This window comes from Falco biarmicus, chromosome 4 (genome assembly GCF_023638135.1).
Source record: "Falco biarmicus isolate bFalBia1 chromosome 4, bFalBia1.pri, whole genome shotgun sequence".
NCBI lineage: Eukaryota > Metazoa > Chordata > Aves > Falconiformes > Falconidae > Falco > Falco biarmicus.
The window spans coordinates 112046035-112067261 of record NC_079291.1 but is presented as its reverse complement, the minus strand read 5'-3'; the positions used below and the strand labels follow the sequence as shown (position 1 = coordinate 112067261).

At 50.5% G+C, this 21227-nt stretch overlaps 1 protein-coding gene across 3 annotated transcripts in view; it reads left to right on the top strand.

The window, feature by feature from the left end:
* Positions 1-438: 438 nt before the first annotated feature.
* BSN (bassoon presynaptic cytomatrix protein) overlaps positions 439-21227 on the top strand; it is a 96453-nt gene continuing 75664 nt past the window's right edge. For all 3 annotated transcript variants that reach the window (XM_056338064.1, XM_056338063.1, XM_056338062.1), the window contains exon 1: positions 439-679. In XM_056338064.1, coding sequence (XP_056194039.1) covers positions 516-679 — 164 coding nt within the window. In that variant the 5' untranslated portion in view covers positions 439-515. The remainder of the gene's footprint in view (positions 680-21227) is intronic.

Here is a 21227-nt window from a genome sequence, read left to right as displayed (position 1 = left end):
TTGGTCGGGAATATGTGACATCCCGCAGCAGCCTGTGACCTCATGGGCGAGTGGGTGCTCATTGGCTGCCGGGATGTAACCTCATGTGGGAGTGAGTGCTCGTTGGCCGCCGGGGTGTGACCTCACGACAGACAGGATGTTTATTGGCTGTCGTTGTGTGAGCTCGCGGGGCGCCGCCTGGCGGGCGCGGGCACCGCAGAGCGCCGATTGGCCGGGGAGGTCGGTGGGGCGGGGCGCCCCGGCGCGCCCGCCGTCGCCTCGCGCCGCCATTGGCTGCCCCGGCGTAGGCCCGCGGGGCGGCGGGCACGTGCCGGCGGGGGTGGGGGGGCGGGGGAAGAGAGGGCGGGGCGGCGGGCGGCGATTGGCCGGGCGGCGCGGGTGCCCGCGGCGCGAGCGGGCGGGCGGGCGCGGGGCAGCGCATGCGCGGGGCGGCGGGGGCAGGCGGCGATGGCGGCGCGGGGCTGATGGCGGCGGAGGCGGCGCTGCGCTGAGGGAGCGGTCCCGCCCGGCCCGCCATGGGCAACGAGGCCAGCCTGGAGGGCGGCGGCGATGACGGGCAGCTGCCGCCCGCCGCCGCCGCCGCCGGGGCCCCGCCGCCGCCCGCCGCCGCCGCCGCCGCCGCGCCGCCTTCAGCACCGGGCGGCGGCGGACAGCTCCCGGGCAGCGCGCCCGGGCCCAGGTCAGCGCGCGGGGGGCGGTGGCAGCGGGGGCGGGGCAGGGGTGCGGGGGGCAGCGGGGGCGGGGCGGGGGGCTCAGGGCGCGCTGGGTGCGGCGGGCGGGCGGTGCAGGCTGGGTGCGGGGGGCGCACGGGCGGAAGCGGCCGCTCGGGTGCGGGGGGCGGGCGGGGCGTGCGAGGGGCGCGCAGCCCGCGGGAGAGCGGGGCGCGGTGGGGGAGCTGGAGCGGGGCTTGGGGGGTGACAGAGGCCCCGGGGCAGGTCGCGGCTGGCGGTGTCCCCCGGGGGGCGGCAGCTCGGCAGCACCCGCGGGCGCCGGGGGGGGGGGGGGGGGGGCAGCGGTGCGGCCGAGGGCCGGGCCGGGCTGGGTCAGCGCGCCCCCCGCAAGGGGTGCGGTGTTTCGGGGGACGGGAGAAGAGCGGGCGCTGCCCGGGGGATAGGGACCCGGCAGCGAGGGCCGGGGCGGCCGCGGGGTGAGCGGGGTCGGGAGGACCGAGGGACGCGGTTCACGCTGGGGGTCGGTGCCGGCGGCACACGGCTCACGGCGCCGGGCGTGCGAGACGCCCCGGGCACGGCCCCGATCGCGGACGCCCCGACCGGAGCCGGCACCGCACCGGAGCGGCCGTTATGTAACGGGAGGGACGTGCGGCCCTGCCGGGAGCCGCTGGTGCAAACCTCGCCGAGCCGCCCTCCCTGCCAGGCACCCGGAGGGAGATGCAGCGGCAGCGGGCGTGGGACTGGAGTTGTCCCTTTAAACCAGCCGATCCTAAAATACCACCGTGTCTGGAAACACAAACACGAGGAGCAGAAAGTTGCACGGGGGGATGCGGGGGACGCGTGGCCGAGGTGGCGGCGCTTCGGGCTCACCTCGCCCGTATGGTGACAAGTCGTGCTGGCGGTGCCCGTCGCGTTACTCCGGATGGGAAAGTGCAAGCGGCAGCCGGAGCGGTGGCTGCAGCCTCTGCTGGCCTCTCGCTCCCAGCTGCCGGGCTGCAATCACGGCTTGCAGGCTGCACCGTGACATCCAGGCGGGATTCAGGAATCCTACAGGGTAGCCAAGCTGCAGCCAGGCTTCTCTTGCAAAAATCTGTGTTATCTTATACACAAGGACCATAAGAAAACACCCCTGAGTGAAATCATGCCCTTTGGTCTTTATGTTTTTCCCTGTTTGCTCTTGCTAAGGGGTTACGGACCCCTCTGCTTCCGATTCTGCCAGCGAGAAGTTGTTCACAGGCTGCTTGTAACAATTTAAAACCAAATTCCTGCAGGGCTAGTTGGGCCACTGTAACAAAATCAGCGGAGGGAGCCGTGCAGATCTGCCATCGCTGGTTTTGGCACTGCCGCGGGGCTCCCCCTTCACTGCCCAGGGGCTGTGTTTGCTGTTGCAGGGGGCTGGGGGTCCCGGGGCACACGGGGCTGGCGGGGTGCAGGAGCACGGTCCTGCAGTGCTGACCGTCCACACTCCTCTTCTGCTGGGAACAGGCTGGTCATGCCAGCCATGCCTGAGCCCTCGCACGCTGAGCTGACGCTCCCACCCCTCCTGGGGAGCTGCTGCCAGGGAGTTACATTCCCTTGCAATTAATTAACGCAATTAAAGAGGTGGGCCGTGTGGGGCTCTGCGGACTGGCGGTGAAAGCTGCTGCAGAGCTGTGGTGGGATGAGGAAGGTGATGATCTGTACCAGTGTTTAAAAACTGAGTGCGGGGTGGGTGCAGGGAGCTGGGATAATGCTGAGGGATTTTCATTTAAGGTAGCGAAGAGGAAACGAAGGAAAAAACAGGCCTCAGGAAGAAAGTCGTCTTTACAAGGTGCTGGAGTGGGGTAAGACAGACCGGTGCTGTGAAGGGTTTAGCAAAGCACAGCTCATGCTGAGCGAGCTGCGAGTGTGCAGTGCACAAAGTGCTGCTCCAGAAATCCCAAGCGACAAGGGAAGGGAAAGTGAATTTCTGTATCTTTTTTCTCCGAATTAAGCAACCTAAATCTGTATACCAGCCAACAAAAACTGTAGTAGTGTTACTTTTCTGTGTAATTTTTCACAGCTTGCTTTGTGTTATACAGGGCAATAGTCTGAATACCTTGTATGTGGCACACTGGGTTTTGGGGTCTTGTGCTTAAATTTGTAGCAATTATTTTCAAGAACCTGTGCGTACGCTATAGAGAGACTTAAGAGACGTCTTCCCACCGGGTTGCAACGTCTACCACTATTTCTAAACTTTGATTTTCTGCTTGCATGCGCTGGGTGAGGCGCAGCTCAGCCGGGGAGCAGAGGTGCTGGAGGATGAAGGGAAGATGAGTGCTGTGCTCAGCTCTGAGACCGTTTGGCTCTGCCAGTGGGGTGCAGCTCTGAAAAAGGCAAGCGTGGTGCAGGATTGCATCAGGCAGGGCATTGTCAGCACAGATGAGAACCCTTCTTACTCTTCTTCAAGGTGCTGCTAGAACCTCACTTAGGGGGGTTGTGCCCAGCTCTGGTGCTCAGGCAAGGTGATGCTGAATCAGAAGAGGGAGGGAAAGGTTACTGCTAGTCTGCTTGGACAAATGGAGCCTCTGTTGCCTGAAAGGAGATGAAAAGATGGACTGTTATTAACCCGCAGGATCAAAGGAACACAAATTGGTTGCGGATGCATTCAGCCTGAAAACTTTCCAGCTGCCTGGCAGTGGAGTCCTGGTCTGCTCCACCAAAGAGAGCCCCTAAGCAGGGAACAAGCTCATTTTACGGTGCAGCTTGATGGATTGATGAAAAGGGGCTGGATGGCAGAGTAGGGATGATCCCAAGTTCAGAAAGGTGGCTTGGGGCACAGCGCTGTAAGCGCCTGGTTTCCCTGGTATCCTGAAGAGAGACTTTGTTGCTGCTTCTGATTATATTTGTCTGTGCCTGATTTATGCGCAATTCATTCAGGTTTTCAGTCTGGAGTGGAGCTCATAAAAGACACTTTTTTGACACCTGGATGTGTGAGCTAAGGCTGAAGGATGGGAGAGGGGAAGAGGGTCGGTCTCCTGGGAAGCACTGAGGACCAGCCATAAACACACAAGCTGTCTGTGGGAGCAGCGGTGCTTTGAGCATCGCTTTTCTCTGGAGCTGGGAGATGCACATTGCCAACAGCTGGGCTGGCTGCTGGGCTTCAGGGTTGAGGGGAAGCTTTCTCCCATGGCGTGCCGGCAGGGACCACTGGGACCTTTGTTTTCTGTAATAAAGAAGCAACTTTACTGAATACCCGAGAATTTCTCAGTCTTCAAGGTAGGCTGGCTGCAAGTTGGAGGTCTTGAAGTGACCGAGGGAGGTTTCCAGTACTGGGTGCTAGCACCTCCCGCACGTGCTGCGAGAGTTCCCCCGAAGCCTTCGCTTGGCTTGGAACGTCAAGTGTTGATCCTCTTTACCCTGCCGTACATTTAGCATCGGTCTGTGGGGCAAGTGGTGGAGCTTGAAGTAAAAAAGTTAAGTGATGGGCAAAAGTATAGTAGAAGTAGGACTGAAAGAAGCAGCCCTCCGAATTAGAGAAAATAGCTTGACTTCAGGGGAAAAACATCAGTGCAGTTCAGATGCTCTGTTCTGCCCTTTTGGCAGCTCACTTGCGTTTGCTGGGTAGAGGCTTGTTTTCGTGCCATAAGTACCATAGCAATAATAGGTAATAAGTATATACATAAAATAATAAAAAAAAATAAATCAAGTTTGCCCATTTCTTTTTAAATGGGCACTTTTCACAAGCTTGCAGAAACAAGTCGTCGATGTCTATTAGAAATAAAACGAGACTGCGTGGTGGAAGGCCAGGCTGTGGACAGGGCTCGTGCCTGGCTGCGGAGCCAGCTCTGTATTTGTTCCCATGTGCTGCTGTCCCCGGAGAGACTGAACCCTGAGCAGGACGGTGCAGAGATGTTACCATCAGAGGCATCGCTGGAAACCCTCAAGTATTAAAATAGGTTTTTCGTGGCCTTTTGCTGAACTTTAACTGGCGTTCTGGAAAAGACTGCCACGCACCCACGCTTACTAAGTATTAGTTTATTCACTGAAAGATGTTTGGAGGGTCAAGAGGGAGCTGAGGCTGGGTTTGAGGGAGGCGGGGAAGAACAGATATGTGATGTTTCAAGCTCATAAAACTTGTGTGAGCAAAATAACAGGTAAAACAAGGTGTACAAAATGGATCAAATGAAAATATTTGCAGTGTTAAATACCCCACTGGGCTTCAGTTCTCCTTCCTCTCCCATGATGGGCAGGCAGTGTCAGCTGCAGCGTGTCTTCCCTTTAGCAAGTGATGTTTTGCATACTTCTGATAGCTCTGACAGCAGCCGTTAGGCCACTGAATTTAGATGGCGCAATTCTGGATGCTTAAGTAACTCCAAAACCGCTTCTGTGAATGTGCTCATCAATATTCAAAATGTTTGGCATCAAATATTAATGCCTTTATTTCCAAAACAAATACACAGATTTGCAATCTGCTTCACAGGTTGGGGTTTCTCGCTGCTGACACCAGCCTGGGTGTTATGCTGCAGGCATGCCTCAGCACCCTGTGCTTTTGCTGTGCAAGAGGCTCCGGGATGTACCTGCGGTGCCTGCTTCTGCTCAGACAGCAAGATGGGCAAGAATTTGGAAGGGTTGATTTCCTTGGCTCTGCTGACTTTTGCTGGTTGAAAAGTTGGAGGACTTTTTGGCTCCTTCTTGCACAGTTTGCAGCGATGTCAGGGCTGCTTACGGTGTGCTGAAATTCTGGGTACCGATGGCCAGCTCCTTCTGCTGATGCTCAGGAGCGGTGCTGAAGCCTGAGCGACTGCATCTGTTGGGGCTGGTGGGACCCTCCACACCACAAGTTGTGCCGAGCAGCCTGATGGGCTGGCTTCTGCGTCTCCAATGCTCCCGAATAAAAGCTGTTTCTTTTCCCTGCTGTGTGAATCGAGGACATACTTGATGCTTCCCATCATTTTTCCAATTCAGTGCAAACAGGTGTTCAGTGCTGTGGCATATTCCTGCAGTTTATACCAGTTCGGGGAATACTCGATGTGCATCTGGACACCTACCTGCCAGAAAGATAAAGCCTGCCTGCTGCAAACCCTGCCTCTGCACAGCCTTCTTCGCTGACTCCCCACCTGGCACTGGCACTGGTGCTCACCGTTGGCTGAGGGTGTTTCTCTAGTCATCCTTTTGCAATACCAGATTCATTTCCTAGCGGGTGAGATGGAGGATGTGACAGGCAGTCAAGGTGCAAATGACGCTTCCTAAAAGCAGGTAGCTCAGCGGGGCGAGCTGGGCTCCATGGCAAAAGCACTCTGGTTTTTCATAAATGTGGAGATGAGGCAATTGTGTCATCTTGGCTGATGAGCGGTGCTGCTTGGGTTTTTTCAGCTGTTGAGTGACAGCCAGTGCTGATGGTCATCCCGGTCCCACACATTGTAAACTGTTATGAGTGTTGCACGTATTTTCTTGAGCTTGAGACTGTCACTGTTAAGCTGTCGCTGTATTTCCAAATGTCTGTTTGAATGACAGATTTGTTATTTTCGCATCAATCTATGGGCGCAGGGTTTTTTTGTCTTTTTTAGTGTCTGAAAGTGCTGAGCTTCGGCATGACCCCAGAGCACTGCTGCACAGCCTGTCAGTCATCGCTGGGCATGTCGTACTGCTTTTCATGTCACTGACACTGAGGAGTTTTTATAAATCCTCACGGAGAACACCCATCACCTCCAACGAGCTATTGAGGTGCCTCCAAGAGGCAGCAGCACAGTTGCATCCTATAACCGCTGGCCTGTGCTTTACAGCGAGGCTGGAAGGCATATTTCTGGGGGGCTCCTCACCTGTACTCTGCTCATATTCAATGTCAAAGATGACTTAACTATGCTGGCAGTGGTATCTTGCTGACTCTTGGCCTCTTTATGGCTTACTGGTGTGTGTTTGATAGCGAAGATAGAGCCTGGCCCCATTACAGATGGGACAGTGGGTGGATGGTGCGGGAGACAGCAGCTCCCTGCCTGTGCTGAGCTCCTCAGAGGCAGAGGAACATCGTCCACCAAGCCGTGTCTGAATGCGAATTTTTTTTCGTTTTGCTTTCTCTTTTTTTGAGGAGTCATGGTTTGGCTTGAGGTGAGAAGTGATGGTATGCTGTCCAGCCTGACTTGCAGCACAGGGTAATAAAAGATCATTGCGATGACTAAAAAAGCAGAACAAAATCTGGAGTTTGGAGGTCCCAGCTAGCCAAGTGGCAATGAAATGTATGTAAACAGTGAGCATAAATAAGTGTAGAAGCAAGGTACCAGAGGGTGTAGTGGGATATATGATCATGGAAGACTTAAAAGCTTCACCTCCTAAAATATACAGTCTCCCTCAGCCCCAACCTATAGTTTCTGTGATGTACAGCAGATTAGCACTTCTTACAGGCTTTATTCCTCCCGAAGATGTGATTAAATAGTTGGTGCGTTCTCTTTTGTCAAAAATGATTTGGTCGTGTTTCTAGGTCTTTGTCTATAGAAGAAAAATGTGTGTATATTTAATGTGGTAAAGTGCATTAGGTATCTTCTAAGAAAAGCTACAACAAAACCCAGCTCTTTCCTGCCCAGTCGGTCCCCAGACCTTTCTCCTACCCCCATCCTCAGTGTCTCCTGCAGCAGCAGTCCTTCTCGAAAGCCCGTTGCGCACAGGTTCCTCAGCAGCCTGCCCTTGCCCTCCTCTCGTGTCCTGACGTTACGGAGAGCATTTACACCTTTACCCAAGAGCAGCCAAGATGAACGTCTCCGCTCGGAGCCCATTAGTGCTGGCTGGTGATGGATGCAGTTGTCCAAGAGCCAGGTCGCTGTAACAGGGTGTGTAAGGTACCGGTGGGCAAAGGCAGGAGCACAGGACCAGGGGAGACCTCTGGGCCGTGACCCACTGTAATGGTAGACACCATTAGACACCCCATTGTATGGTCCCGCTAACAGGGTAACAACTGGGATCGTAAATGAGATACTCTACTTTGCAAAGCCAAACTGCAGCGTTGATTTGCCTGCAGTAGTCCATGTGTTCAAGACATGCGGCTGTGGCTTAACTTCCATGTGCTTTCCTGAGGGATAACGATGCCTTCAAGCCCAGGTGTGTTCAAGGACTTGGATCTGGGCTATACTGGCCAGCCAGTTTTGCAGCAGGGAGCGATGGTGACCCATTGCTGGTTCTGCAGCCAGGTGATGGGGCATGTCACATGGCCAGGACACAATGGGGCAGCCCTTGACAGGTGGGTCAGGACTTGAAGCTGATGAAGCCTTTGGAGATACCCTTGTCCACTATGCCCCTGTCCTCTGCATTCACAGCCAGACAGCAGGTGGTACAGGAGGTAAGGAAGGGACATCTTACGGACACCAAGTCAGAAGAAACCGTCGCAGTTGGGCGGTGACTTCTTGAGTTGCAGCAAGCTCTGTACAGGCTCCTCTGGCCCATGAGAAGCTCTTCTTCTCCCTGAAGACTGTCGAGGCCATCCCTGTGGGTCTCAGTGTTTTATCATTCTTTGTCAGCAGGCTTCGGTGCTGTGCTGTGACTTCTGCCCAGGATGTCCTGCAGTTCTAAACCCCTGTGAGAGGTGCAGGCTGCCAGCTCCTGCCTACAGCTTGCTGCCCATCACGCCTGAGTCACGGAGCCTCCGCTGCCTGAGCGTGCTTAGCTGCTTCTCGCGAGAAGAGCATCTCCTGCCCTCCTCTCAGAGGGTTTCCCCCTTTTTTAACAGCCGTAACACAACCTAGAGAAGGAGACGCTGTATGGAAAATGCATCCATGCTGCTTGAGAAATATTGCTGAATTGTGAGGTTTTTTGAGCAGGTGTGACTGACCGTTCTTCGCTCGGCTCCGGGACCTGCCAGGGCCGCAGTCTCTCAGACATAACAAAGCCATTTCCCACCCTGAATATCTTTTGAGTGGGGGTTTGACAGCTCCTCTGAAGGCCAGAAAAAAAGTCCCCGTGGACCAAAGTCTTGATGGGTGCAGATGTGACCAAATTCAGTGTTTCAGCCGGCGCGGTGGGGTTGCCGTGCCCCCCTGCAGCCGCCCCAGGGGCTGGAGGCAGAGGTGTCTCTGTAGCTATTGCAGGGTGGGGAGACCTTCAGAGGCCACATGTCAATAACTGGGAGCAGCCTTTTTTCTTTTTTTTTTCCTTGCCTGCCAGTAGAATATCGCTTTTTAGCCTGTTTTGAGTCTTTCCTGGTGTTGGGGGCTCACAGGCTTCTCCAGCTGCCCAGAGGGATGTGAGGCTGACGCCGAGCTCCGAGCCTGGTGCCGGTGGATGGACATCCCTTTGCAGGATCAGTGTTCTCTGGACTGTAGCATCATGAAAGTGGAGATTTATGTTGGAATTTGTTTATGGATTTTGAGCTCTGTTAGGAGATGCTTGGAGTATGTGACCTCTTCTGGCACGGCCTCGGGGTTCTCCTTCTCAGGATACCTTGTCCTTGGAAGTTGTACATGGGAGTGAAGTCAGTGTGAGATGTGTCTAATTCAGCTATGAAATGGATTCAGAAGGGTCCTGCCCCTTTTACCACCCCCTGTGAGACCCCGCTGGGTCTGCCATGGGCTCCCCAGGATGAGAGAGACTCCGCTGCTAGCTTGTGTGCTTCCTTCATCAGTCTAGACATGAGGAGTATGAAGAGGTTTAATGTCTGCAAAGGGCTGAAATTGTGCATGGGAATTACTTTCAAAAATTGACATGTTGTAGCTGTTAACCACTTTTTTTTTTTTTTTTTAAGTGGAAAAAACCAGAGTGCTGCCTGCGAAAAACAGTGTGGGGTTTTTTTTCTTCTTTTATCTCCTGAAAAAAATATTCACTTATAACTCATAACTTCACATATCTATAAAATAGAAATAGTTGAAATTTGGAAATATATAATAGGTTCTTAAGGGACTTGGTAATTTGCCTTCCTCTTGTGAAAAAAACAAGTCAGCTGATAATACAAAGCTTATGAAAGGCTTGGGGAAAATGCAGTACTGAACTAGATCTTTTTCCATGTTGACTCCGAACTGTACTTTTTCCTTTGCTGAAACATGAAATTACTTTTAATTTATTTTGTTCCTATTCTAGTTACATAAACTATTATTTGATTGTACAGCTGGACTGAAAAACTGTAGGAGGTCTCACATTTAGGATTTTGCTGCCTCTTTCTCATTAAGCCTACAGACTGATTTCTTTAAATGCACCTATTAATCTTCTTAGGGAGACAAATTGTTGTTTGGTTGGGTTTTTTCTTTCTTTTTCTTTCTTTCTGGTGTTTTTTTTTTTCAAACACTTAACTCCCAGCTAAATGCCAGAGTAAACACTGATGGTTTGAGGCTTTTGCAGGTGTGTCTGCGCTGCCGCTGGGCCGTGCGATGCTAGCACGCGTTGCCCTGGCCAGGCTGGGTTTGATCTAGTTAAGCACCTGAGGTGGTCACAGCCTAAACCATTCTCATTGCACTTGGCAATAACCTCCAGGTCTATAGGATGGACTAGAGCATTTTTTTTCCATTTTGATGCTGCAGTATACTTCTGCAATAGCTTGTCTATGGTAACTTCTGTTGTGTTGTTGATTTCAAGTTCAGGACTTGGGCTCCCAGAGTGGGACCCGTTGATGTAGTCCTTGTAGGACCAGCAAGAGGGCACAGCAACAGCCAAGCACGTTGGACAGCAACAGCTACGTGTTGTCCCTGAAGTGTGCACGTTTCCCATGTTTCCTCTGACGTACATCAGCTTTGCTATCTTCTGGCCACCGATGGTAAGCCACCATATTCTGGGTTTCTTGTCACTCATTCACAGCAAGCTTTCTCCATGGACCTGGCAGGTGTTGGTAGTGATCCTTTGGACCGCTGCCCTTGCGGTCCTTCTCTGCTCTCCTCTATTCCTCTGCTGGGAATCCTCTTAGGAGGGTGGGGAAACCGCTGTCAGGCTGCTCCCGAAACGCATCCGTGGGCTGCGTCTGCTCCGATATGAACCTGCGAGATGTCTGCAGCAGATAGTGCTGGAGCACACTGTGTCAGGGCCAGGCGGCAGCGGTAGCTTTCCGTAAGCGCTCCCGCCGCCGGCATACGTGAGGAGGCAATGCTGGGTTCTGCTTACGCCGCTGTAAATCGCTCTGTGCGGCTCGGCAGCTGCCCTGGCCATCCCTGTGTATTTAGGGCAGCTCTATAGTCCCAAGGAGTGGAAATTTCCAAGCCTTCTCCTTTTCTCCCCTGTCTGCAAGTTATTGTGGATGTTTTGCCTGGGAATCCTGTAGCTGGGGAGCATGCAAGGAAAGAGGGTTGCTTCCGTATTTACGCAGAGTGGAGATCCTTGAGTCTGCTGGTCCTGCACGGCAGCCGCCGCCTGCCCTCCTCCCTCTGGGTGAGACCCCACCACCGAGGGCTGGGCAGGAGGAAGGCAGCAGAGGGGGCACGTGGTCCTTTGCTGTCCTTTGAACCTTCCATGGTGGTGACTTTCAGAGCAGGTAAAGTCTGTTTACCCCTTTACTAGACTAGGCTTTGATGGGTTACACTGCAGTTATGACAGAGCATCAGTGCTTGTTTGGCTGGAAAAGATGGTCCGTCTTACTGTGTTATGTGCCATCAATTGCCTTAACCTGGCAAAAGTAAAGCAACCGGAAACATCACTCTGGGAGAAAACTCAAAAGAAGTACCCCCTTGGGCAGGGTTTTTGTACTTATCTGCCTTCCGCATCCTGAGGTATCTTCTAGCTGCACTAGGGTATGATTCCTGTTGGCTATACTAGTCAGTTTCATCCAACCCATGGTGGTAATTACAACTTAACTTTGATTTATTATTAACTCAAAATACAGTCCCAAACACTCTGAATTAGCAAATTTTCATGCCTTTCTTTTCCTTTGAAATATGCAAACAAAATCAACTAGCTGCTTTGGGTAAAAATAAAATGCCTTCTACTTATCAACGTATCCAAAACCTGGTTCACTTATCAAGTGAACTTCTCAGCCTTAAATTTCACCTGCTTCCATTTCTGCAAGGTTAAGCCTTTCAATGGGACCACGAGGACAGATATATCACACGGGCAGATGCGTCAGTCTCTTTGGGGACAAATGTTCTGGTCTGAGGTATGTGCGGCAGGGAAATGCATGTGGGGACAAGGCGCCTCAAAGGATTGCAGACACTGGAGAAGTGTTTTCCTTTGATCCTTTAAAGAATTGGGCAGGGGAATTTCCGACTCTCCTATTTCAAAAGTACATTTTAACTGAACAGCTTGAAATATTAAAGTTGATAGTGTCTCTGACAGTATTGGTAATGTATTATTCTTTGGGTTTCCTTTATCTTTCCTGTTGTGAATAACACACAGAAATGTAACTAATTCTGAGTTTGGTTTGCCAGTCACATTTGAGCTTCTCATTCAAATCTCTGAAAACCAGAAGGTGCAAATCTAAGACACACAAACAACTGCATTGACCCTGTCCTGCGCGAGGCAGCTGTGGCAGCCCCGGGGCAGTGTCCCCAGCAGTGACTTGCAACCACAGTCTCGCCTCCAATGACAGACATTATTGGACTGCGTGTGCTGGTGAGGAGAACGTCAGGGATGGAGAAACTTCCACAGGTGGGAAGTGTTTCTGACCGATGCAGCCTCATGTGATGTTTTCGTTAAGTGGTGCCTGGCCGTGTTGGACACGGAGCTCTCCTCCCCGCAGTGCGGGCTCGTCGGTTTTGCCGTGAGCCCCTCTACGTGCATGGTGCTTGCAGCTCTTTGGCTAGGGCATGAGTTGACTGACCACTGTTTCCTGAGTCCCTGCCCAAATAATCCTCTCTTGAGTGCTCTTCCACACCTCAGATGTCAGCTCTCCGGGGAACCTGAGGCAACAACACCCACCACAACAAATCAAGGACCTAAATGGCCCCGGGGAGGAGTTAGAGGGAGAATTATGAGATGGCCAAAATGCTGGGAGGTGCAAAGATACAGTTGGAGGGTGGATAAAAATGCTACAGTTTTTCACAGACAAACAAAAAACCCCCGTAGGTCCTGTGTTTTGTTTGCCAAGGCTCAAACAAATAGGGGTGCAAAGTCAGGATTTTTCTGCTGCTGCTCGCTGCAGTCACCAGAAGCGGTTTGTCTCTCCGCAGCACGGCAGTCCAGTTTCCTCTCCTGGAAATGGCAGTTTTAACTGAGCTTTTCTTTCCTTTTTCTAAAAATACAAGCTGGTTTCTTTCTGGTATGTCATTACCGCCTCTTTTTTAACAGCACTTCTCTTTCTGATGGATCTTCCTATTTTTTATGCCTGGAATGAATGTTGCTCCTCGTTCCGGGCTAAGTTCGGTTGACTCAAGCTGTCACGGAGATGGATAATGATACATTTTTTTGCATCAGCTTTTAATTTTGGAGCATGGGTGGAACTCATCCAAAAAAAGGGCCCTGCAGTCTTCCCAGCTTCTTAATGGTTGAATACAAACTTCTTGCTGCTGGAGGTTTTGTAGAAGCATGGGGACCCATGGGTGCTGTGAACAGGACCGTGAATGCTGTCCTGGTGGGGCCAGACCCCTGGCATTGACCCCTCTTTACGTGCCAGCAGCAAACCGCTTGCGTGTCAGAGCATGCACTCGCAGTGGGCCAACAGCTGCAGAATCCCTCTGGCTCCTGGGCTGGATCAAGCCTGGAACTCAAAAGGGAGCCTTGCGAAACCGGACCTTCGCGCCACTCTCCAGGGGGGAAAAAGCCAGAAGCAAGTCAAGGGAATGGGCTGCCTCTGCTGTTTTCTTAGAATTGCTTTCCAGAATACATTTTTCCCAAAATAATTGAATTGTGTACTTTTTTGGAGATCATTCTATATTTGTTGATGAGCATTACATTGACATTTGCTGAGAACTTTCCAAAATGGCTTGAAGAACTCTTTGCATAGCAGCAAGATCTCATTTAGAGCCCATCAGTACGCATGGCTATGGTTGTCTTACCTTCTATGCATTACTCTGCATTTCTTGACTTTGGATTTCACCTGCCACAGCATTCTGAGATATCCATTTCAGGAGAGCCTTCCAAAGCTTCTTGCATTCAGTTTTAGCTTTGAATACTCTGTATGAATTTGCGTGGCTCAGCAAACTTGTCCCTTCATTATTCCCCTCCTTCCCAGGCCATTTATGAATATATCCCATTTATCCCATGGCAGGGTCCTGCCTCTCTCCCTGGGAAAGCCTGACCATCTGCCTCCATCCTTGGCATCCTAAACTGTGATCAGTTATTAACCCATAAGAAGGCTTCCCCTTATTTCACCATCTTTTACTTCTTTCCCCCCCCCGCTCCTTTCTTTCTAGATTTTTATCCTAATTATTTCTTATACTGATTTTTCAGACTAAACCTGTATATGAAGCGGTTGTGGGAGCCCTCATAAATTTCTCCTTAGCAAACAGCGTGGCAAAGGTTGGATTTACCTTTTCTTTTACAGTCTTGCATTCCTTAAATATTTCTGTTGCATTTCAGTCATCTTTCAGTTTTCCAGATTCTTTGGCAGATTTCCTATTTCTGAAGTCTTAGAAAATCTTTTTTGGTTTGGCCCAGTTTATGAGTTGTTTCTTAAGAGATTCTTTTGTATGCTGAATTAGGTTTTTAAATTTGATTTGTCAAAATTTTGGGGGGGTTTTTTGGTTTTTCTTCCTCATCTAGATACAAATTTTACTTTTACTCCTGTAGCCTTATTTGCTCCACTTTTTAATTATATTTCCATGTTATGGCCATGTCTTAAACCCTTCCTTGTTAGCGTACGCTTTGCCTGAGGCCCTGGTATGCTAACAGGTGCCATGGAAACTTCCCTTTCTTACCCTTCCACCTGCTGCTTTTTAGTTCTTTTTAACAAACTTTCTCACTTTTTCTGATTAATTTCTTTCCCCCCACTAAATCTGAATATTAGAGTAGTCATGTGTATGTCTGTGGTTTTTGCAGCCCTGCAAATAGGTTGAAGCTGGATCTGTTATGGTCACTTACTGAAAGCTTCTGGCATCTCAGAGCAGGTGCCGTGCGTGCGTGTGTGCGTGCGTGTGTGTGTGTGTGTGTGTGTGTGTGTGTGTGTGTCACAGGGCTAAGTCAGGAGCAAGCAGCTTTATTCTGCATTGCTTTAGGGAATAGTTAACAACCTAAACAAAAGATTGTATTGCTGCCAATTAAAATCAGAGAGGCTCTCCGGGGAGGGGGGAGTTACAATCATAGATTTACAAGATAAGCTTTCATGAACCTGTGCCATAAAAATTCCTTAGCTTCATGACGTGGTTTATCTTTTAGCTTTGCTGGCTTTTTATAAATACAGTGCGGTAATTCATGCTGTTAGTTTCGCTGGGACAAAGGTCTTGCGTTACACATGACTGTGGCAATCGGCTCTTCTACCATTTAATTGCTAGAGCTCGGTTAGGAGATGTAAGTGGATGGAGGCAGAGGGGAGCGGTTGCCTCTTGGCTGGGGTACTCTACCCGTCATACTCATCCTTTCTGGTGCCTGCAATATTTTCAAGACTGTCATGACCCCTTATAAATTATCTAATTTTTAACATGCATAAATGACTTGCTCGCAGCAATGTTGGACTGGGGAAGGATACAGAGGCCACACATCAAACAGTCAGGTGCGAATCACATTGAAGAGACGCCTCGAGCCTGCACCTCACTGTGACTTCTGGGGACATCTATCACCATTTCAGCTGCCCTTTCTCTACGTGCTCCCTGGTGTTGGTCGCAGGGCCATATCTCTGTGGCAGGGCTCTTCATCATTCCTTGCAGACCTTCCAAGTCCTGTAATAAAGAGGAGAGGAGCTCTGCAGGCAGCAGCCTGCTTTACTCTCCAGCCTGCAGCATCGCTCAAGCGTGGCCACCCCCGGTGCTCGCCTGAATTAATGTGGAGGTTGGTGCACTCGGCGGGGGATTTAATGAGCCTGCAGTTGGGCAGGTGGGCTGAGCATCCTCCCCTTCGGCAGCACCCTTGGGGCCAGCGGCTGGGGTGCCTGCTGCCTCCTCTCCTTCCAGCTCCCCCCACAGGCTCCAGGGCTGGTCTCCGCCTGCACTGATGGTCCAAAGTTGACCCACCAACTGCACTCTTTCGCTGGAACAGCTGCCGTTCCTCCTTGCTTTACATCTTCCAGGTACTTACTAAGTGCCCAGAGAGATGCAGATGTTGGATGAGAAATCCTGGGGGTCTCTCTACTAGCTCCATGTTCACCCCAGGGACAGCGTTGCTGCAGGCACGGTGAAGCCAGGGCTCCTTTTGTTGCATCTGTGCCCGCTGCTCCCAGCAGCTGGCTGTACCGCTCCTCTGCTGCCATGCAGCTAATTGCAACACGAGCAAGAAGTGGCTTCTACTCTGTCTCTAGAAGATTTACGTGTAGTTTTCTGCTATCACAGGGGAAACAGATTTTCCCTGACACCAAGGCAGAATGGATATCAGACACCCCACTTATCCCTGAGAGATTTTAATGCTTTGAAGTTCAAGACCATAAATGTTCTCAGCATCAGTTGTATCACTTGAGGAGGAGACCCATTCACATCTCTTAACCTTCTGTGTGCCTGCTCCTGTAGAGCTCTCTCAGAAGAAACCTCTTTGATACATATTGGACTGAGATCATCACCTGCAGGCTCTTCTGTCATGCCAGTTGCTGGTGGCTCTGATGGGCTTGGCCAAGATCCTGACAGTGGTGGCTGCACATTTCAGGTGTTGGCACTGAAAGAGCAGCTCCCCAGAGCAGCATGTTGTGGTCGTCAGGTCACTCAGTGACTTTCTGGCTTGGAAGGGCTTGTGAGAGATATGCAAAAGCCTCCCCTGACTCCAGTTCAGGGCTTGGGGTTCATAGAGGCTGCTCTGAACTCTGTGGGGATCAGCTGCCTTGCATACAGCACAGATGTTCATCGTGGTCTACATAGGGTGACTAGTAGATGTCAGACCTTGGGATTCTCTGGAGAGAAGTTTGGGGATGCCGGGCGGGTGGGTGTGAGCAGCCCTTGCTCTGGTTTTATGTTGCAGAGTGCCCTAAGGGAGATTGCTCTTAGCTCAGCCAGGGCCAAGTTAGGTGTAAATTAAGTATTTACTTGCTATGTAGCAAAATTAGAATAGAATAGCAATAGCATAGCTTAGTTGGAAGGGAGCTACAACTGTCATCTAGTCCAACTGCAGCTGATCATGATTCACAAACATTTACAAGAAGGCATCGCGCAGGCATGAAAATAAGCAAGTAAATATTTATTTAGAGCTTAAATCAGTCATAAACCCCTCTTTCGGTATGTAGGATTCAGCTAATAAGATGGAAGATGCTTCTCAACAGCTGTGCTTCGTACAGCAGCATGAGCGACACTGATGCGTTAGCCTGTGCTGATTCTGTTGAACTAGATGTGATGCTGATAAGATGGAGCGTAACTGGTTTGTGGTGGACTGAGGCTTCTCCTAATCTTGACTTTGCAGCACACCTAGTTGTGCACTTATGACATGGATGTAATCTGGAAAACTTCTCGTTCTTGTTACCTTTCCGTGGATTGCGTAGACTTCTGCATTTTAAACTAAGGGGAAAGCTGGCGACAGCGCTGAGCGTATCTTCTGCAAAACCAGGGGCTGGAGGCGGAAGATGGCACACCGTGCATCGCAGTGCTGCTTGCCCCATGGCAGCATCGTGCTGGGACGCAGTTCCTCTGGGAAAGGTCGTTTGTCTGGTGCATTAAGTGCGAGCGGCTTATACCTGTGTCTGCCCCTCCTTGAACCCCAGCCCCGGTGGGTTTGTCAGGGAGGCAGAGGACTGGAGATCGTGTTCCCCTACATTGATGAGAACGGGTGTGTGGGTGGGGGTTAGGGAGCCAAATGTTTGTCCAGACTGGGTGAAAGCCTTGAGCAGGAGCTCAAGTGTTCAGCATCAGGAGACAGATGTTAGGGCTGCCTCGGTCACAGGAAAAATGCCTGAGAGAGGCTGCGTCTTATTCGATGGGGATAAAGCAGCCCTGGAGCCCAAAGCTGCAGGGAACAGGGTTTTTCCACTGCTCAAAAGCAAGTCCTGAAAGACTGTGGCCTTTCACAAGAGTGCTTGCGTTGCCACCCAATAAAGTATTTCCTGAGAGTTTCTAGTCAGCATTTCATATGTTCTATTTTGTTTTCAGCTGTGTGGCATTCGCTGTTGTTAAACCATCCAGTACACACGTTTCCAGCATGAACTCCTTCCTGCAGGAACATAAATGTAATTAAGTCAGGGGCACTTGGATTTAAGCAGGTGCTGATTTTTAATTCTGTAATTGCTTCTTTTTTTGTCAAGGCAGGGTCTGATGCGTAATTCCCCGTTGGCTGTGGCACCTTTAGAGCTGCAGAGCTGCCACTGATAAAACTCCCAAGCTCGGCAGATGTTTTGGCATCGCTAACATTAGATTTTCAGTTCACGTCGCTGAAACTGGAGACCCTCCACATCAGACGCTTCTTTTTCTGTTTATTTATTAAAAGGTCGCATGTCCTATTTTCTACTGTGACTTGCTGATAGGCAGTATGTGGTAGCTAATATTTGGTATTATCCCCCCCAGTTCCTATGCCGACCCATAAGTGTTAGGAATTACATTTTTCTGAGTCAAACCCAGTGCTGTTTTGACCTAGAGTGCAACTGCCCTTTTGCTTAGCTACCTGGTTTTTTTTTCTAAATAGGTTATATTCAGTGATTCTTAGAAGCAGTCATGTGGATGTTCACATCAGGTTTCAGTCGAACCAACTAGGTCAAATCTCTGCTCATAGCTGAGCAGCTCTAATTCTTCTTCGTTAATGCAGCCTCCCTCTTTTGGGTGTGAGTGTCTACGCACCTCTCTTTTCATGTTTTAATTTGTTTGCTTCTCACACCGTTGGTTTTACCACAGGTAAGCAGTCATTTGTTTTCCCTCTCTTTCTGCTAATACAAAAGACCTGCTTGTCCCCATTTGGTTATTTTTGATATAAATGTGAAGCCAGGAGCTCTCTTCCACAGACAAACCCAGCTCTTCTTTGGAAAGCCTGAGCAGGGCATGCCCTTTGTGAAATGATGGTGATGGTGCTATTTGTATTCATGTTCTTTTTATATACCATAACACAGTAATTAGATCAGTTGCCCAGCGAGCAGGGACCCATTTCAGCTGGCACCAGGCAGAGAAAGGGATGCAATCCATGTTTCCCAGATGCATAAAAGGGCCGCAGCTCCTGAAAGATTTACTTGGACCAAAAAAGCCAAGCCCTTGTGGATGTGAGCACTGCCGGGGTTTGGTGGCAGCTGAGCAGATGGATGTAGCCAGTGTGTTCAAGGAGGGGCACGTGAAATCAGGAGAAAACCAATAAATGAGGAGAAAACCAACGCACATGCTCTCTCTTGAACTCCTCCACACACCACGCCTGAACAAGACTTGAGTTACCAGCCATGTGTGTAGATTTTATGTAGTATTATTATTACTTGATTTTATAGCAAAGGTGTTAATGGTGTGGCGTTTACCTTGTGATGGTTATTGCTCCCAAGTTAGCACCTTGTGTGAAAAAGGACCCACTGACATCTCTTGGGATGCTGGCTGCAAGCTTGGGTCTTGGCTTTACGTGGCACCAATGAACCTACTTGAATTAATTAGAGCAATTCCCTTCTACAGGCCCTGACTTCACCTAGGAATTCCCAAATGAGAAGGCTGTACCAATTTACTGGAATGGAGTTGTAAACCAACGCTCTGTCGTTGTATGGCTTTCATCTCTCCTGAAGCTGCTGACAGCTTTTCACTGTCACTGCCGTGCCATCGAAAGTTAGGTTTGGGGCAAATAATTTTTTTCTGATTAACCAACAAACAGTCTAACGTGTGTTTTGGCTGTAAATAGGATTTTGTTTTTAAAGCCTTCCCAATTCTTGTTATTTCAGTGAAAAACCATCATTTTTACAGAAGGGAAAAAATCAGGCATAAAAAAATCAGAGGTGCTTGTGACATCTTACACCGCTGAGCTTGATTTTGTGAGGAACGGCTTTGACCCTTGGTTTTCATTGTGCTGTTCGTGTTTCTGATCATCTCGGTCAGCTTTTCCCTCCTAGTCCTTCTCCATCTCCTCCCAGCCTTTCAGAACGTTTGCACCAGCCCTAAGGGGCAAGGTGAGCGTCATATCCTGAGTGGAACAAGGGAAGTTCTGCACCTTCTTAATCGCAGTTAGTGGCTGGAGGGGCAGACCTGGGCACAGGTTGATCTCTCAGCCTGGTTTTTAGCTCTGGGCTCCGTGGTGAGTGACCTGGTGGTTCAGCCGCCTCCCCTGCGCAGGGCTGAGGGTTAGTTTTTGTGGGTGCTGGGCGATGCTTTGTGCCGAGAGATGGGCAGATCTCCCTTCCACCGGGCAGGGAAGGTGGGAGCGGCGGCGGGGGTGTGCAGCAAGAGCGGGGAGCGGAACCCGGGCTGCTGGCACTGCCCCCCGTGCTCCTGCGTAGGGGGATGCTGTATTCCCCCTGCGGAAAGCAGATCCCAGCACTGAGCTGCCGTGGTCGGCTCGATGCCCCGCGTTCAGAGGACTGTCGGTTCAGCTCCAACAAAGCTGGAGAAGGTCGGGCAGGAGGTGGAGGAGCAGTGGGTGGCGGTGGGATTGCTGAGGCTGGCTGGGCTGCGCTGGGGCAGGCGGCTGGTTATGGCTTGGGTGGGTGCTGTGTCAGCTCCGTGCTGGAAAATGGAGGGAGTTGTAGAAAGCAAGCAGAAAGCCACTGGTTTTCAATTTAAAAATAAATAAAAAAATTACAGAAGAAAACAGAATCTTCCCAGCTGCTCAATCTGCTGGTGACTCTGGGCAGATTGATAGAGCTGCCTGCCTGACCTTCTCTTTATAAAGCATTGATAGATAGAATATAATAACTGGAAACTGGTATAATTGTTAATGAACTTAGTCAAATGCACTTGATATTCTTTACTTGAACAAAATTGTAACTCTGTTGGTAACTGCGAGAGTGCTGCTGGATTTGGACCCTGCAGAGGCGTTTGACTGAGTATTGCCCAATATTTCTCATTCAACAATTAGGGTGTTGCAAAATCAATACAGCCCCCATCAAACAGGTGAAGTGCTGCCTTATTAAGACATCTGAATTTAATTGTTAATGAATGATCTAGTGGCATTGGGGGGAATTCCTTTGGAACTGGTTAGCAGCCCAATGCTAGTTAATAGTTTTGTCAGTGATATAAAAGGCTGTAATGAGAAAAGGAGATGAGCTGCAGTTTGGACTTGTGTAAGAACAGAAAAAATAAGATTTGTAGATGGGTACAAGACATTCAGACACTGGAGCATCCTAGCAAAAGGTGCAACAAGCATGGGCCTGTGTCTGATTCCATATGACTATTCTCATGTTCTTTCCTGGGGCATCTCTCTTTTATTTATTTACTGTATTTGACAGACCAGATGACTCCTTCTGGTCTTAAAATTTCACAGACGTGTTCAATTCGTGCAAGTGAGGGACAGCCCAGCCTGTGTCACGGGAAGGCTGAGGCACCTTGGATAATTATAAAATAAATAAATGCAGTGGTGATACAAGTGCACAGAGTGAAACGGCTGCTGGGAGCGGGATGGAGGTGGCACATGGCATTTCTTTGCACATGAGAGGGTGAAGGGAGCTGGGAGGGAGCTCCATCCCAGGCTGGAAGAGCATCTCTGGAGCAGCACAGCGAGTGCCCAGTTGCCCTCCTCCCTTTTCTGTGC